At 43.9% G+C, this 19,885-nt stretch overlaps 1 protein-coding gene across 1 annotated transcript in view; it reads left to right on the top strand.

The window, feature by feature from the left end:
* The window catches only part of LOC117460531 (intermembrane lipid transfer protein VPS13B), a 424,908-nt gene that overhangs the window by 286,953 nt on the left and 118,070 nt on the right, over positions 1–19,885 (top strand). The window contains 2 exon segments of the mRNA XM_071205797.1: positions 5,400–5,526; positions 6,921–7,064. Coding sequence (XP_071061898.1) covers positions 5,400–5,526; positions 6,921–7,064 — 271 coding nt within the window.

The following is a 19,885-nucleotide window of genomic DNA, read 5'->3' as shown; positions in this document are numbered from 1 at the left end:
CACGCCTCGACGTAAGAGAGACGTAAGCGACGCCACCTCTTAGCTCCAAAGCTCTTGCCTCTGGACCGAAAAAAATTTGGAGCTGGAAATGAAGTGGATTCCGGAGCTAAGAGCCGGCGCCGCTGTGGTGTGAACAGGAAAACCCGGCGCTTTTCAGGCTCTAGCTCCGAGCCGGAGCTGAAAAGGTGCTGGTGTGAAAGGGGCATGTGGCACACACTGGACCGCTGTTGAACAGCTGTTAGAACGGGCCGTTCAGGTGTTCAGAGCAGAGCGGCAGAGCGTGATGTGCACTGAAAAGTTTTTCTGTCGCAATATTATTTAAGGAATCGTTGCGCTAGCTAGCTAGCATACATTGTCACTATCTGCTAACGTTAGCTTTAGCCTTCGTTTTCTAATAGTTTTTTTTATAGGCTATAGACAGAGGTGGTATAAGTATAGATCTTGTATTGAGTAAAAGTAGAATTACTCAGATATTGTACTTGAGTAAAAGTAGAAGTACTCAGGTCTTGTACTTGAGTAAAAGTAGAAGTACCAGAATGTAGGAACAATTCTGCATTCAAAATGGTCCTCAAATAAAAGTACAAAAGTATTCTCATCAAAATATAGTGAAAGACAGTAAAAGTAGTCGTTGTGCAGATTGGTCCATTTCAGAATAATATATCTGATATGTTTTATAATGACTGATCATGAAAGTGTTCTCAAAGCTGGTGAAAGTGCAGCTAGTCTGAATGACTTTGTAGACTGCAGGGTAGCTGGTGGATTTACTCCAGGTGGAACTAAAGTCTGATTTAACACTTGATTAGATTTCACATCATTCATCCAGATCTAAAGTAACTAAAGGTATTAAATACATGTAGTGGAGGAAAAGTACACTTTTTACCTCTGAACTGGAGAGGAGAAGAAGAACAAAGTAGCAAAACATTGAAATACTTAAATAATGTACAAGTATCTCAAATGTGTACCCAAGTAGTACTTGAGTTTATGAACTTAGTTACTTTACACCAGTGGCTATAAAGATAGAAAGACTAAGCCTTGCACAGAGGCATGAAAATACATTTTCAAAATGCTCAACAGTGCTGCCAAAATTATAAACTGACTGCTACACAATTAAAATAAATGCTTTTATATATTTCTATTAGATGTGACTCTTTGGCGTTTCTGTTATTATTAACACTGCTGCTTTAGTTGTTCTGACTGCTAAAATCCTGTTATTCCTAATGTTAAAGCCGATATTCCGTGGGGTCGGGGGGCTCGGGTCCTCGTCACCTTTTTCATACCTGATGAGTTTGCATCCCTGATATAAAATGAAGGCAAACGTAATATCTCTCAAATTTCCGATTTACTTTTTCATGTTTAGACTTGAATAACTTGAATACTCTAATAATTCCACTCCATAACACTATGACAATAGTGTGGATCTATCAGATGCTACCTAGTAGACCACCCTGATTTATTTGTACTCTCCCTCTCCCCAGTAGTTTTGACCATCTATCTCAAAGTAGTAGTTTTTCTTGATCTTCCTTTTCCAGGGTCTGTTGTGTTACAGCCCTTTAAAACCTGTTAAGCCCGGCTGCCCCCGCCCATCTTGCAAGAAACAGCGTCTCAGGGCTTCTTAACATTTAACAACACATTAATGATGCATACCCACTTGACGGGAAGAAACTCAGCTAACTGACGATATGAACCATTTTTACCAAAACGGAACACAAAACTTGCTGAACTAGCAGCCAGGAAAGAGCAAGAAAACAACTTCCGGTTTCAGAGCCATAACAATAAATATGTCTTACCTTTGCTGTTTTATGATCAAGCGTTGTGTTCAAGGGCATACAAATGCTGCTGAAGGTTAATCCAATGTCTCTGTGTCACTTTGAAATGATTTCTGATAATACATCAGCAATAAACGGCAATAAACGTGGAATATGGTTGAGCAGTTCGGGGCGTCTGGTTCAGGGCATGCTGCATACGTATCATTCTAACTGACCAATGGTAATGTTTACATGGATTTATGAACTGCCCCTCGATTCTATTGGCTCTAAATGTTACAAAGAGGTGTCAATCACCCAATTGGACCAATCGGTTCCAGAGATACGGCCCCGCGTAATCTATAGGTCTGACTGGCAGCTCACGAACCATTACGCATGTGGCCAAAAAGGGCATAGAGGTCAGGCTGAACTTTCCAAAAAAGTTGAAAACTTATATACTATACCTATAGTGATATTTCAATGAAATAAAAATGAGTTTTACAGTGTGGTAGCTGAGAAAAGTCAAATGGCACTGATGGTAACCAAATGTACCCAAAGGTGAGTCCGCCTGGACCTGCCTGTGCCAAAATATTAAAAAAGAAATTCAAGTTTCACTACATTAGCATCTATCTTGACACAGGGTACTTATGATATATTGTGGTTTGGACCCCTAAAGGTTTTTGGCTCCTATCCCATCATTCAAGGGTGGTTTTACATAATACATAATTTTAGGCAGAGATTAGAATTTATATCTTTTTCTATGTTCCATCTGAATTGACTCTGACACAGCAACATCTAAATTGATTCTGACACTTCTACAGCCAACTCACAGGTGTATCATTGCTTTGATCAAAAATATTATTCATATACCCCTTTTTAGAAGTGAAGATATAGTCATTCATTCTGGGCATGTCATTTTCGAACCATAGGCCATGGGCTTCAATGGTTAAGCCTGGACCTACATCAGCGTTTCATTACTGAGTCTGCATGCTCATTTGAGCACAGGGCTACTGAGATTCAATCCCCTCACAATCTTTATTTGTCTCTCTCACATTGTCTCTCTGTGGATGAAAACAGGGCCAGATTGTCTGACGGGCAATGAGGCGAGATGTTGGGCTCACCAAGATGCTAAATGCCTTTTGAGTAGACTCATGTTTCTCAAGTCATTCTATACAAACTGCTGGTCTGGAAATGTATTCAGAATCGGATTACAGGATGATCTAACATGTAGCCTAAGATGTATTATTTTACTCAAAGGATGAAACACAGTATTATACTGTAACAAAGGTCACGTTTAGATTGAGCTTCATCTCTTCTCATTTACATATAGCTAATTATCTTGGTTCACAACAATAAGTAAGCTTCTGTGTTGTCAAGCTTCGAAGGTCAAGTTACAGTTTCACTTTTAGTTTCCAAATATATCATTTAAGGTTGCTTTGCTTGCCTCCTCGTTCCCCTTTCTCCTGGCAGAGACAGGAACACTGGAAGAATGTGGTCTTTCCCGCATGCTGTACGTACACCTCAGCCACCACCTCGACCCAGTCATCATAACTAAACATGTGATTTAGAATAGACTGAGGAGAGGCGAATCAAGTTCACAGCTTTACTTGTCTGCTGCAATGAGCCACAGAAATACACCACCTCTCTTTAAACAAGTTTTGACACACACCACTTCAAAAGTTCACACCTTTCCCTCATTCCCACCATCGATACCCCCAGGTCTCTCTCCAGTTTTGGATTAGTGGCATGTTCACTCTGCTGTTTTTGGGTTCAATTCCAGTAGTTGCAGATCTGCAGTGGCCTCACTTGGCTTCCTGAGGTTTTGCGGGGAAATTCCTGCACTATGGATCCACTGACAGGATCTGTCCTCATCACAGTGTGGAGGAAAGACCTGTGTCATGGAGCTCTGATCTGTGTCCCTCCATTGTCCATGCCACAGATATCTCCTCTGACTGTTCACACTGTAGCTTTGTGTGAAAACAAAGTCATTCTGAAGGTGCACACACACACACACACACACACACACACACACACACACACACACACACACACACACACACACACACACACACGCACGCACACACACAGATCTCCCAGTCAGAGGACCCCACATTGCTGGTAAGCCGAGCCTCACGCCTCTGAGCTGTGCTGGTGAATGATAGCACCTGTCCCCTGCAACGGGACACTCATTGTTTCAATGCCTGTCTGAGGGGAGATTAGCAAACACCAATTGCCCTCAGAGTTCATTTCACCTCTGAATTCGGCCTCCTTCAACTCTGCGCAGAGAAATGTGTCTGAAAATAATCCCTTAAGGGCACTGGTAATGCACATTTGAGTTTGCAGAAGTGAATATGATATTGGTTCTGCTTAAGAACTGGACTGTAGGCCACCTAGAAACAGATCCTTTTATAATCCTAGCCAACTATAAATAATGGAAACTGTACCACTTGATTGTTTTAATAGCAGCAGATGTGGCAATTAACACCACTTTATAAAGCCCCCTTGTATATTTGTTTAACTACTAACAAATGTTCCCACAAATATGAGTTGATTGTGGGAATGAACATTAGTGAAATGGAGAGAGCTGATGTGAGAAGGCCTATATTTATGTGTATACAGTGAAGGGGCGTTCCTGAGTGAGACTTGTCAAAAACATCTCGCTCTTTCTCTGTACCCATATTCAAACTTCCAGCTCAAATGTGTTAGACCAACATTTAGAGAGATTACTTATGGGAATCATTCACATGTCTGGCCTGCAGGACAAAATCAATTTAGATTTGATATCCTACTGGTTTGAATTTAAAAAGCCAGAGCGAGTTTGAAATATGTGTCTGCCTGTCAGCTAAGAGCAAAACTAAATCTCAGTTTTGAACATTTGTGGTTTTGACTGTTGTGTTCCTCTGCAGATGGGATAGTGTTACACATATTGCACAACTGGTAACCATAACAAGTCATTAGTAAATAAAGTGAATAAGTGTTCTATTATGGTTGCAGTTTGTATTGTAGTGTGAAGCTATAATCACTCAGCGAAAGTCATTATCAGTTTTCTTTTTACTAACTTTTTCATTTAAGTTTCAACAACTTCAATCAATCATAGTCAACTACATGTTTTTCTTCTGTGTCTATATTGTATATAAATACTTTCAAAAAAGTAGAATAAATGTTATATTACTTTAAAAGTGTAAAACATTGGTACACATGGGGAAAGCAAGTAACGAATACATGCATTTTTTACTTAGTTTTTATTTCAGCTCCAGCTATTTATACACACGTGTTCACAATATTGCCTTCTGGTTTTTCGTTTTCCCTCAGCTAATCCACACAGCTTAAACAAAAAATATGAAGGACGACAAGAGAACATTTGTATAATAAATACAAATATATGGCTAAAATACATCAATGACCTAATACAGTAGATAAACAAAGGGGTGCTTTTTGTATGATTATGTATTGAAATGAAAACGTCTATTGAGATGCTGTGAGGGACATTTATTGTATGTACCTGCTTGAAAGTATATATTTCCAATTAAAGAACCTTGACTGCAGTATCTCCAAATGTCCAGATCCAACCAGTATTTGACCTTATGTATAAGAGAATACGAGCAGCAGCATGTAAGTTCTGGAAAGTCCAGTGAGATGCTGTTTGTCTCTGTTCAGTATCAGAAGGCACCAGGAGAGGCGGGCCATTCTGACACCGATCCTGACGGACTTCTCTGTCCGGGTGACCGCTGCCCCAGCCATCATCTTCAGCAAGAACATTTCCCCTGACTGTGGTCAGGCAGAGGTCAGTCCACTCCACGCCGTTCTTTTTACACATCCAGCGTTACATCTTTCTTTCAAAAGTATCTGCATGTTCTGGAGAGTGCAGTCACCTGTGCTGTTGCAGCTCATTCAGACGGTCAAATGTGATGTATGTTCTACATGAGCATGGAGGCATTTGCTTCAAAAAGTCACTCCCAGTGAGTCAGATGTGGCATATGTTTCTGTTCCTTCAATGCCACCTACTTTGACATTGCATGCCCTTTGACACCGACCTGTTACAGCCATGATTGAAACCATTACTCTCTCAATCCGTTGTCCATATGAAAATAGACATTAATTATGTGACATGTCAGAAGTATTTACATGTTTCCCCAACATACAGTAACTTACTCATTAGGAGTCCCTCCGCTGCTCTGCTGTGTAATGGAGGCTTCTGACCCACAGAGTTCAAACCTTTCTGCTTATACAGCTGATGTTTTCTGGCACGGCTCTCTGAGACTTCCTGCCTCTTTGATGCCTCGTCCATGCTCACGCACCCCCTGACAATGCGTAACAGCTAATCCATAGTTTGCACTGACACACAGGCGTGCACACACACACACACACACACACAGGGTGATTTTATAACTCCCTGAGACATTGAGACTCAGAGCCAATAAACACACAAACAGGACTCTGAACCTCATGGCTATATCAATTACAGCTATGTTTTAATACAATGTAAAAGAAAAATCCTTTTCAGCTAACTTTGAACTGCAATCAAACTATTTCTGCCATCAGCTATCTTTATTGAATTATTAATTTATACTTTAAAATCTAAAGTGCTTTGTATTTTCTTCATTTATACTGTAAAGTCTACATGTATTCACCATTGCAACATATTCTGTAACTATAGTTCTAATCTTTTAATATTATGACTTTCCATATTGAAATGTGTGCTACGAAGACGTACTGACAGAATGATCAGAAGGTTATACATGGAGAGGCTGGAGACATGTCAATGAGAACACCTGACACAAAGGGTGGTATTAATGAAGGGGGTCTGAACAGAGGATGTCCAGGAGTTGCCAAAGACCACTGTGTGGCGTTACTGTAGGTCTGGCCCATGTGTGGGTGAACCGGGGGTGTTAGTGAGTTATATCCTGTTAGATGTAGCCTCCAGGCTGAGGTCTGAACTGCTGGCTGTGGGTGGGACCCTGCAGAGGAAAGGTGAATAGGTTAAGGAGGGAACAACCAAGCTAAAGGGAGCAACATAGGAGGCAAATAGACCAAGAGAATACAAGTTGAAAACAAGAGAAAAGAGAAAAGTGCACGAGGTCACAAACAATCCTGATGTGTTATTGCAAGACTTTCCTGCTCACTCCTTCCACGTCCTTCTTCTCATTTCCCCCTGTCCTATCTCCTTCATCTCTGTAGGAGGTAGTGGTGTGTGGCCACTCTCTGGAGGTGAATGTGACCAGCAGTCTGGATTTCTACCTCAGCGTGGCCCAGGTGCAGCTGCTCCAGCAGCTCCTCACAGAAAACATGGTGGGGATGGACACTCCTGAGAAAGGTGCTGAGGTACGTCAACAATCAAGTTCGTCCTCTCAATCCTTCAGTGTGGCGGAAATATATCATACATGCTTTACCCAGAAACACACATGCAAACGTTAAGTAGTGCTAGTTGTATTTCTTTGCTCACATTTGGTGCTCTCTCTTGCTGATGATTGTCATCTTGTTCATCTTCATGAAGTACCACAGTTTAACATGAAGTACACATCTCTACACGAGGCTTTGCAAGTTTAGCTCAAAGAAACATCCCCCTTATATCCCGATACAGTGCCCCTCACTGTTTTGGATGGCTGTAAAACATTTAAATATTTACTCACTCGGAGTAAGGCGGTTATCTCACGTGACCTTAGTTTACTGTGCTGTACTCAGCTGCAGCTTTCAGGGCACTTCCTATTGTTTACAGGATAGGGAGCTCCAAGGCGCCATTTGCCCCGTCTGAGCGCTTAATAAAGCGTTCTAATGGAACACAATATAACAATATTTACCAGCTGTGGTGAGATGGGAGTCGTGGAGGAGGGAAGGGGACAGGGGAGAGAAGAAGGGGGAGTGGGGTTGGATGAAGTCAGAGGTGCTTTACTTCTATCTCTTCTTGGATTCTTTGGAGAGGATGTATGTGCTGACGTGCAGCCAATGCGTCAGATGACTCAGACCTCGTTGAGGCTTTCATGAAGTAATGTCGTCGGATTTGTTGGAAAATGTGTTTTTCCAACACAAAAACAGGGATCGCTTTTTGTTTCTGCTGCCGTTATGAATGCGCTTTATCAATTCATAGTGACAATACAATATTATGGCAAAAATCATTATCACGATTATTTTGGTTAATAATTGATATCACAATTATTAAAAACGATTATCCATTTACTTTGAAAACATCCATGTATTGAAAAAACCATTAAAACAGTATGTCTTTAACAGTTGATTACCCTGAACTATTTTATTTAAAATATTAATCGTTTTATTTCGATTACGTTGTTTTCGTAATCGTTGCACGCCAGAATCGTAATCGAGATTAAAATACGACTAATTGCACAGCGCTTCAATACAAGCAGCATTACTTCATGTTCATTCACAGAGCAAACCTTGAAGCAAATAAAATGTAAATACATTCTTACAATCAAGTCAATTGTGTTTGTCAGATTGTAAGTGCAACACTGAATAAACGAATGAGAGAAGACATTGTTTTAAGTTAGCGGGCTTCTTTATTTATTCATTTATTTAGTTGTTTATACAGGTAGTCCTGAGGAGGTGCTAGCGGTGCATCTGGTTTTCATTTGGGTGATCTCGGAGCCCTCACCCCGACTCGTAGTGATTCATGGCTTGATTCTGCTGAGGGGCAGCTCACGGCTGCAGAGGGTTCATCCAGGTTCACGTCAGGTCTGAAAGCTGCTATTCTGGGAGGTCCATTGGCAAAGGTTAGAGAAATTAGAAATCAACGCACACAAAGAAAGATTCAGCTTTACTCTATGAATGTATTTATTTATTGTGTACCTTTATTTCTCAAGGCAACACCTCCACCACAGCAACCCCCTTGCTGTGTGCCTACACTTTGTCTGCATGTGTGCTGAGCAACTCAAACCTGAAGAGCTGGATCACTGGTATTGCTCAACGGCACCGTGACAGTAGCTGCTAAGTGTTGTGTTTTTTTCCCAGCCATGTTTCCTAGTTAATCCAGAGATTGGAACAGTCACATTTTTGTTCCGAAATCCAAATCTAACCGCTGTGTTATTGTTACCTTCAACTGGATTGAGTGAAATTTAAATGACCCACGGGTACAGAGTGATGTAATATAATGATCATCCATCTACTATTGAACAATGTAGAATATATGCTTGGGAACATTCCTCAGCTTTCCTTTAATATTTCCTTTTTGTCACAGTTGTTGGAAACTCTCACTTTTATTATACCATATTCATTTCAGGTGCACTGTACCATGTTTTGTACCCATTCTGTGTTAGTCGTGCCATAATGGAGCACAACAGTATCGTTAACACTGAGGTCAGTCAGTGTGTGTCTTCACCTCTGCAGCTGCAGAGCATGGAGCTTTTCCTGGAGCTTTGACTTTTTGGACACTCACTGTAAAACTATTTGAACCTCCATCTATCTCGGTGTCGTAAGTCTTTTGGCGGCTGCGTGTGTCCGGCTGCTTGGCCAGGCCCACAGAAGGGGGGGCAGTGTGACTAACCAATGATCAGAAGCTCATTCTATGAGCTGCAGAGCCCTCTGGTGGTGACTTTAACTACACACCCCAGCTCTGGAGGGCTGCTTCACTTCACTCGCAGTGTGCTCGGCCTGCAGCCTGTCTCCCCCGCCAACACATTAGACACACCACAATCAAATAATATCAGTAATATGTGTATTGCCATTGTTTGGAGTATGGAACAGGTAAAGGTTTTGAATGTAGTGAGAATAGACTAACTTGATATAGTAAACCAGATGGCTGTCCACCCCCTGCTAACAGTTTACAAATAATAATCATACAACTCAGATGTATTTCCATTCCCAGTTTCCACAAGATCATAATCTGGATTTGGTGCATGTATCTGTCTTTCTTTTTCTTTTCTTTCTGAATTCAAACCCAACTTCTATAATGGTATTTATAATATTTGACAGCTTTGTTTGTACTTCCTTTATACAACCTGTTCAAAGGATTCAATTAAAAGCAGATCCTGGATCTGTGGTGCAGGGGAATTCTTTTTGTTGTTGTGCTTCAGTAAAGCCTCCCCGCTCTCAGGCAGCTCCGTCCCCAGCAATGGTTCAAATGAAACACTGTTCTTACTCACTCTCTATTATGTCCACATCTTTTCCTTTCTTTTTCATTTTGATTTGTTTCTTTCTTAGACATTTTGAGAACGTTCTGTTTGCCTTGAACAGATTGGGTAGCACTTTACAACAAGACTACCCTTATAAAGGGTTTACGAATAGGTTGTAATTCATTTATTAATTAGGTTGTGAACACTTTAGAAACCCTTAATAAGATTTTATAAGACATGAGATAAACTGGGTGACGGTGACGGGTTGCTTGCCAAATAGTGAGCCGCACATGTATCTGTACTGCTAAGCCTTACAAATGGGAATGTGTTTTACACTTTGCAAGGATCCCTTTAGGCAGCTATACATGTTAGTAACTCGTAAATAAATGGTCATAAGAGATGCCAAGAAACATCAAGATGGATGGGGGGAATCAACTCAGTGAACAACAGATACCAAGGATGCTGGCTGATGAAGAAGATGAAGTAAGCCAAGTAGCCAATATAAGGCTTAGTCATCTTGCCAAATAGCGAGCCTGTGTTGATGTATGTTGTTAGAACTGGTTTATAAATGGTTCTTAATGATTAATAACGTGTTTACAACCTAATTATAAACCCTTTATGAATCCTTTATACGGGTAGTGTTATTGTAAAGTGGTAGATTCTCCCTGATCCTGCACACTGATTTCAAACAGTTCCCCTCGCCCCTCACAGCTGTGTTTTATTGTCTGGGTTAATGAATTTGTTTTGCTGGGGCTTTTGGTTCCCTGGCAGTGCTGAGAGGAGCCAGGCAATATGTGTGAGCCTTGTGGCTGCTGTTTTTAAAAGAGAATCTAGCCACTCTCACACACACTTGTATTATTACACTCGAATACCTACATGCAGACGCTATCCAACATTTTCATTTTCTCATAATCATTATGTGTCATTGTGCATTGCTTTAATCACAATTCAGATGCAAAGCAATGGCAACATGATTTCTGAGCCGTACAAAGGCAGATGTGTTGCTCTTTGTGTCAAAGCATTATTGGATGTTTATCGCAGCATTAGCCACAGTCCGTCACAGTTTGACTTCTCCTCTGTGTTTCAGCTCGATTGTAATGATGATAAAGTAAGGCTGGGTTGAGATCAGGCTGCTTTCAGCAGCAGGAGGTCCCACAGTCAGGGAGCTATGAATAGATGATAGGGCGGCTTATGGGACGTATCTCACCGCTCTGTCATCGGCACTGTCACCCAGCAACACACAAATGTATACCCTCACACACACATGTGCATACACATGCACACACATGGTCCCCACATTGTCTGCATTGTATCGGCCTGTGATTTGCCAGTACTGTAATACTGCTTATTGCCTGAACAGCTGACCCGTGTGTTTTTGTTAGTTTGAGTTATGTGTGTCAGATCTACAATTGACATTATTTGAGAAGTTATAGACCCTGTGTGAAAGTGTGCACGTCTTCATCTTTCCCGGCAGCTCCTCCTTCCAGGCTGTCTAAATCACCACTTCTTTCTCCACAGAAAGAACACAAATCAAATGGTTTATTTGATACCTCAATGCCATCCGTTCCCTTTGAGCAGATGTTCTAGTGTAACTTCTTATCATTGCCATCGCTGTCTGGCTGTCATGCTGATGCCACAATGACAAGCTCCCAAAGTATTTTAGTAATGTCCCAGCAAACTGGATAAAATCCAGAATAGAACATTTAAAATATGACTTCCCTGGTCCCATGTTACTATGTCCCTGTCCTGTGAGGGACAAGCACATGGCTGACCCAGGCTGCCTCTGCCCTCACAGGCAGAGGCAGCCTGGGTCAGCCATGTGCTTGTACCACAGTGAGAGAAAAATACCCTCTGGTGCAGGGGAAGTCCCGCCCGGCTTCATCCTCCACCTCATCCTGGGATGATTACACGCATGGGAAACAGGGCTTTAGACTTCCTCCAACCTTCATGCACGCACACGCACGCACGCACACACACACACACACACACACACACACACACACACACTGATGCCAGTGCACACACCCACGCTCAGGAGAAGGTATCAGGCCTCACAGGAACCTCTGGATTACAGTTTTTAGTAAACACACATGGGGAGAACCTCTCAATCACCCATTACCTGCCTTATCTCTGTTCCTCCTCTCCCCTTCTTTTTCTTTCCTTTTATTCCCTTCCTTTGTGAATCAATTACCACATATGTGTGCACTGTGAGGCTGTATACTATCTACCACCTTTATCTACTTTACCTCTCAATCACCTGCATCATCAACTCATCTTGTTCCTCTCATTCGTGTCTCTCCTTAAGTCTCCACGCTTGTCGTCTTGTTCCTCTCATTCGTGTCTTTTCTTCCTGGTGGACTGGCACAGCCCCTGGTAGACAAAGTGTTGCTCCTTCAAGAGCCGGCTAGTTTAAGCTAGCTGGCTGACAAGGGAGAGGGGGGTTCTCTGCTAGACCCTGACAGTGTGTAGATATTACTGAACCATTTAAGCTGCACTCTGACGCCGAACGTTCAGAGAGGAGGAACGTTCTGGAAGAGGAACGTTCTGGAGGAGGAACGTTCAGAGAGGAGGAACGTTCTGTGAGGAGGAACGTTCAGAGAGGAGGAACGTTCAGCGAGGTGGAACGTTCTAGAGGAGGAACGTTCAGAGAGGAGGAACGTTCAGTGAGGAGGAACGTTCAGTGAGGAGGAACGTTCAGAGAGGAGGAACGTTCTGGAGGAGGAACGTTCAGAGAGGAGGAACGTTCTGGAGGAGGAACGTTCAGAGAGGAGGAACGTTCAGAGAGGAGGAACGTTCAGTGAGGAGGAACGTTCTGTGAGGAGGAACGTTGGGAGGAGGAACGTTCAGCGAGGAGGAACGTTCTAGAGGAGGAACGTTCAGAGAGGAGGAACGTTCAGTGAGGAGGAACGTTCAGAAAGGAGGAACGTTCAGAGAGGAGGAACGTTCAGCGAGGAGGAACGTTCTAGAGGAGGAACGTTCAGAGAGGAGGAACGTTCAGTGAGGAGGAATGTTCAGAGAGGAGGAACGTTCAGTGAGGAGGAACGTTCAGAGAGGAGGAACGTTCTGGAGGAGCAACGTTCAGAGAGGAGGAACGTTCTGGAGGAGGAACGTTCAGAGAGGAGGAACGTTCTGGAGGAGGAACGTTCAGAGAGGAGGAATGTTCTGGAGGAAGAACGTTCAGAGAGGAGGAACGTTCAGCGAGGAGGAACGTTCAGCGAGGAGGAACGTTCAGCGAGGGGGAACGTTCAGAGAGGAGGAACGTTCTGGAGGGGGAACGTTCAGAGAGGGGGAACGTTCAGTGAGGGGGAACGTTCAGTGAGGGGGAACGTTCAGTGAGGGGGAACCTTCAGTGAGGGGGAACGTTTAGAGAGGAGGAACGTTCAGAGAGGAGGAACGTTCAGCGAGGAGGAACGTTCTGGAGGAGGAACGTTCAGTGAGGAGGAACGTTCTGGAGGAGGAACGTTCAGAGAGGAGGAACGTTCTGGAGGAGGAACGTGTTCTGGAGGAGGAACGTTCAGAGAGGGGGAACGTTCAGTGAGGGGGAACGTTCAGTGAGGAGGAACGTTCAGGGAGGAGGAACGTTCAGTGAGGAGGAACGTTCTGGAGGAGGAACGTTCAGAGAGGAGGAACGTTCAGTGAGGGGGAACGTTCAGGGAGGAGGAACGTTCAGTGAGGAGGAACGTTCTGGAGGGGGAACGTTCAGAGAGGGGGAACGTTCAGTGAGGGGGAACGTTCAGTGAGGGGGAACGTTCAGAGAGGGGGAACGTTCTGAGAGGGGGAACGTTCAGTGAGGAGGAACGTTCAGAGAGGAGGAACGTTCTGGAGGATGAACGTTCAGCGAGGAGGAACGTTCAGAGAGGAAGAACGTTCTGGAGGAGGAACGTTCAGCGAGGAGGAACGTTCAGAGAGGAGGAACGCTCAGAGAGGGGGAACGTTCAGAGAGGAGGAACGTTCAGCGAGGGGGAACGTTCAGAGAGGGGGAACGTTCTGGAAGAGGAACGTTCTGGAAGAGGAACGTTCAGAGAGGAGGAACGTTCAGAGAGGAGGAACGTTCTGGAGGAGGAACGTTCAGAGAGGAGGAACGTTCAGAGAGGAGGAACGTTCAGTGAGGAGGAACGTTCTGGAGGAGGAACGTTCAGAGAGGAGGAACGTTCTGGAGGAGGAACGTTCAGTGAGGAGGAACGTTCAGAGAGGAGGGACGTTCAGAGAGGAGGGACGTTCAGTGAGGGGGAACGTTCTGTGAGGAGGAACGTTCAGAGAGGAGGAACGTTCAGTGAGGAGGAACGTTCAGAGAGGAGGAACGTTCTGAGAGGAAGAACGTTCAGAGAGGAGGAACGTTCAGAGAGGTGGAACGTTCAGAGAGGAGGAACGTTCAGCGAGGAGGAACGTTCTGGAGGAGGAACGTTCAGAGAGGAGGAACATTCTGGAAGAGGAACGTTCAGAGAGGAGGAACGTTCTGAGAGGAGGAACGTTCTGGAGGAGGAACGTTCAGAGAGGAGGAACGTTCTGGAGGAGGAACGTTCAGAGAGGAGGAACGTTCTGGAGGAGGAACGTTCAGAGAGGAGGAACGTTCAGAGAGGAGGAACGTTCAGTGAGGAGGAACGTTCTGGAGGAGGAACGTTCAGAGAGGAGGAACGTTCTGGAGGAGGAACGTTCAGAGAGGAGGAACGTTCAGTGAGGAGGAACGTTCAGAGAGGAGGGACGTTCAGTGAGGGGGAACGTTCTGTGAGGAGGAACGTTCAGAGAGGAGGAACGTTCAGTGAGGAGGAACGTTCAGAGAGGAGGAACGTTCAGAGAGGAGGAACGTTCAGAGAGGAGGAACGTTCAGAGAGGAGGAACGTTCTGGAGGAGGAACGTTCTGGAGTGGGCAGTTACATGCATTTGGACAGTGAAGGTCATTTTATGTTGTCTAAGCGTTTTATAGATTTAAAATTGCTTTAGTCGTTCTTATATTAGTTGTGTTTTGAGAAAGAATTCTATGTTGTCGATCAACTTCCGGCAAAGACACATTGAATCTCCCTACACTTGCATAGAACTAAATAGATCACGCCTGTGAAACAAAGCCCTTTCTGCAGCCCAGTCTTCGCTCTCAGTGCTACTGACTGTTACACCGCGGGACAATGGAAGCTTGGTAAGCCTGTTGTGTAACAATGTAGCTAACTTTCCAGTAGGAATATTAGCTGAATGCACATGGCTCATCTTAGCCAGGGTGTTGTTGACATGCTTGGCTCAGTATGTGACCTGGGGCTGGCCCCTTGTCTATGTATGTTTAAAGTAAACCATTTCCAAGGCCGCTCCTCTGTGATGAGTGTTTCTTATTGTTTCGTAGCAGTTGAGTTTTTGAGAACTGATATTTCTCTCTCAACCTCCGACCTCTCCAGGACAGTGAGGTGTCAGGGGAGCTGTGATGTGCTCTGCTGGCCAAAAGAAAAAGGGAGACATGTGATGAGAGTGAAAACCCAAAGCATGGAAGAGAGATTGTATGAGAGTAGAGACCGCTTGAGTGAGGAGGTCCAAATGACAGAGGGAGAAACCCACGGAGATGACAGTGAGAAAAAGAGTCTGAATCCTGTTTACTTTGATTCCTGGCTCTGTGCAATGCATTTGTCCGTACATGTGGGAGCAGTCGTTCCTTAGAGGTCGACCTGGCTATTAACCCTCTCTGAGGGCCAGATCCCTTTCACCCTGACCTCTTCCCATCCTGCTTAGCACTATTTTCCTTCGCCCTGTTGCTGCTCAGAGCAATAATAAATAAGGCTCCCTGCACAGCAATCTCCTTTTCCATTTTGGCTGCCTTACATCTGTTAAGTAAGCTTCGTTGTCTCAGCTTATCTAAAACATACATATTTTCATAGGCAGTGTTCATCTCACTGCACTTCTTTTTCTTTTTTTTGTTCATGTCTCTCTGACCCTCCTGTGTGAATCAACTGGTAATTGACAGCCAGTCATAACAACTCACCTTGCCTGTTCAGCCCCCCCAACCCCAACCTTCTTCACAGGCATAGCCGTGGCACATTCTTAAATTAGCCCCTTGGAAACTCAATCTATTTGAGATCAGTAGCAGCTGAATTTGCGCTCTCCTCAATCAGTTTTGGCAAAATTGGCGTAAAAACTCCTGATAAAATCACAAAGGTAGGAATTCTATTAGAGCAGGGAAACAAATGGCGCCTTTGAGGAAAGGCAGCGGGCCCCACTGTGAACCCTGGAATCGGATGTCTATTCAGGTGACGAGAAGTCAGGACTGCCCTCGCTCTCTGCCTGCAAGGGAACCTGGGTCACACACCCGGGAGAGTAGAGGCAGGGCACCCCAGGCCAACGAATACACACACATGTACACACATACCATAGACTTTGTGCAGTAAAAAAACACATTTCTTGTCTGAAGAGGTAATAAGAGGACACTGGTCTTTTCTTTACACCTGTATAAGCAAGAGTCCACCTAGAATAACAGGTGATGGAGAGTATTGGTTCCTGTACAGAGGACTCAAGTGTGTGCATGTGTGTGCTAGAGTATGCATGAGGGTTTGCATATGCGTTCATACATGTATGTGGGGGAAATAAATAGTATATATATATATACATATAACGTTTTTGCAAGTGCTGTGGTTTCCTGAACTACTGAGACTGCTCAGTGGTGGGCTTGATTTTATGCGTCAACTGTTTCCGTTTGTCTGTTTGAAGCTGCTTTGATGAGTCAGGTGTGCTTGACAAAGAAGATGCACCTCACGTATTCCAACACTTGGATCAGTTCACTACCATTCTTTTGTTTATTTGAGTTGCAAGAACTTCAGCCAGAACAGAAACACTTACCTGCATGCAATTACTTAAAATGAATTACAGGTGTTCTTTTAAAAATACAATTCTCAATTCTGACCAATGCAGCCTGATGATCCTGACATTGTTATACTGTGGGTATATCTGTAGTCAGCTTCACTTTTTCTTCTGTGTCTTATCTTGGGTTTTATGTTCTACTGATGTATCCCCTCCCGGCCCCCCTTTTCGAGGCCCTCCCAACAAACCCAGATGAGGGGACAGGGGGTCTTGCATCATTCTCCTTTGAGAGCCTAACATGCAGCGCATCAGAGCCTTTGTCTCACTCAGACCTGGGAACACAAAAGAAGATTGTCCTCTTCTGATTTCAGCTCTGTAAATAGACAGACAGGCAGCATTGTTCCTGTCTTCACGCTGCTCTTTGATTTTGTAAGCGGTCTTTTGCACGTATTTCTGTGTGTGTGCTCGTTTCTGAATGTGTATACAGGCTGGTGTGTGTTTCCAGTGTGTCTCAGCCATGAATGTGTGTGTGTGCAGGCTCCCCAGGGTACAGGCAGCATCTCTCACAGTCCTCGTCCACCTGCCCCCCCCCCACCCTGCACCTCTCACCCTGCCCTCCCAACCCTGCCCTCTCATCCTGCCCCCCCAACTATGCCCTCCCCACCCTGCACCTCTCACCCTGTCCCCCCCCACCCTGTACCTCTCACCCTGTCCCCCCCACCCTGCCCTCTCATTAGATTAAACAATTACGCCCACACAAATCTCAAACCTAAATAGGGACGTAAGCGGCTAATGAGAGCCAGTTGTTCTCGGCTCCACTTTAGGGATTTCAATAGGTTCCTCGCTTCCACTCTGCTCCCAAATATTTTGCTTATTATGTACAACACTTTATTCCCCTGATGCCATGTGACATACAGGGGGGGAAACAAACATCCGTATGACAGTTACAAGTTATGCATGTTGACATTCCTGAAGCTCTGGGTCAGCTGGAACACTTTCCATCCGGAAATACCTACGGGAGGAGAAATGAGCAGAGGGGGGGACTGAGTAGGACATGGCTGGTCTAAATAGAGGAACGCCTGTGAAACACCTAACCCAGAAAACAAAGGAAAGATGAACAGACAAGAATCTCTGAATCCAGAGATGTCTGCAGATGCTTTATGGCTTACAAAAGCCATGGCTCCAAATCAAAGATGCTCAATGATAAAGGCTGGAGAATAAAAATAAAAATAGTAAAAAGGGTGAGTTAATGCGGTCCATCTGGGGAGCTACAGCATGCTGCTCAACAGAAATCTGGCTCTGGGTTGTGGCAGCCAAAAACCTCTGTTTGAGAATTGATTGGACTTCAAAAACTATTTTATTTTATCCCTGCACGACATTAGATTGCTTATAAATATTTTCGCCACAAAAACAGTGCGGATTGCCATTGGTTAGCAAAGCAGAGCTGGATCTAGAGCGCTGACATTAAGCAGGCTGCAGCGTCGTGCTGGGTTTGAGACAGAGTTCTTCCCAGTACGACACCAGGCCAAACCAATGCCGCTGCTCGTAAGCTTTGCAATCAAGAATGATTTAAAAGGTCTGACAGACAGTAACACTTAAAGGAGACGTTTGGGTTCAGTCCTCTTCAAAACATCCACCATCAAAACTGAAACCCTGATTCAGATCCACCAATCAAACCCAGTGCTTAGGTTAGGGGTGATTGTGAGGACACGCAGGAATCACCCCATGTCGTTACAATAACACATGCTGTTTATATAAGCACAAGTTGTATTAGTCAGTGAAGGAAGTGTTCAAACATGGCAGAGGACCATTTCTAGATTAACACCACAAGTGTGTTTGTAAAAACAAACAGGGGAAAAGTGGCTGACCGTTATGATGTAAGTACTCAGAAATGATACACAGACTTTCTCTGTTCATCCGGCATAATCTCTTGGCTGGAATTGGGTGTTGAAGCAAGGCGTTTATCACCAAATATTTCCATCATATGATAAACAAAATAGGGGCAGTAAAGCTAAAGCTAGATGGATGAATTGTTAGAATTGTCTAATAAAGGAATGAATGTCTTTTTGAAATGTAATATAAAAACACTCATAGTAACTCCATGTAGCACATATCTGGAAAACTGCACCAGTATTTTATGTTAACTGATTATATTAAGATGAATGCCATGTGTGGAGAAAGGTGAGACGGTCTCCAAACTGCCCAAGGTCTTTTGCTTGATAAGAGTCCCTGCCTGAGGACTGGTAAGTCGGAAGACCGCCTTATCTGACAAACAGGAACATTATGATGTGTGGTTTGCACCTGACACAGAGCAACATGCTCTTTGCTGAGCACATGTTCTCTAGTGCCATGTAGACTCGGTAAAACAGAACGTTCACTTGATCATACATAATCCAATATGCTCCAATGTATCAAAGGTGATAAGAGTCCGGGCCTAAAGACCACACCAATATTCACTCATAATAATCCTTATATTTATTATAATAATAATCCTTATATTTATTATAGCGCTTTATCAATGACTCTCAAAGCGCTTTACAAATACAGATCATACATGTAATGGTCATCTACTGTGGAGAATACCCACAGGAGCACATTCGGGTGAAGTGTCTTGCCCAAGGACACAACGGCCTGACGCAGTGGGGCGGGAGCGGGTTTCGAACCCCCTTGATCTGATGATCATACGCACAGACCACTGCGCCACCCGTCCTACTCATCAACATAGCGCCACTGGAAACACAAAATAACATGTTTCAGACTTTAACGTCTTCTGTTGTGCAAATACTGTAGGAATGTATCCTTCACCATAAACAAAGAAAATGATGTAACTTCATTCTACATGGTTGGAAATGTTCTAAACTGCACCAGTTGTTAAGGGGCCATGCCTGAAGACATGTATACAGTATGCCAATTTTGATTCATTCATTTTTAGACATTTTGGTAAATTGAAAGTAAAGTCTCTGCACTTCTCGAAATGTCTGTGCTTGATAAGAGTCCCTGCCTGAGGACTTTTAATTGTCAACATTGAGACTTAATCATAGCGCCACCTACTGGCAACAGCAAGTAAGCCCTACAGTGTGTGACAAACACCATTTATATATCTATACATAATATGACAACATACTGTTTGTTAAGCATGTTGCAAGTGCTCCGGACTCTGAGGAAAATATTCGTAGTGGCCAAACGGTGGTACTACAATTTCCGTTTCAGTCCGTGACATCACTGGGCCCAGAAATACTTTTTCCCATTGGGAAAGAGACGTCAGCGAGTAAATCAGCGGATAATTTTTTTCAAACTAAATAAACTACC

This window comes from Pseudochaenichthys georgianus, chromosome 16, assembly GCF_902827115.2.
Source record: "Pseudochaenichthys georgianus chromosome 16, fPseGeo1.2, whole genome shotgun sequence".
Classification (NCBI taxonomy): domain Eukaryota; kingdom Metazoa; phylum Chordata; class Actinopteri; order Perciformes; family Channichthyidae; genus Pseudochaenichthys; species Pseudochaenichthys georgianus.
This window is presented reverse-complemented; position numbering and strand designations above follow the sequence as displayed.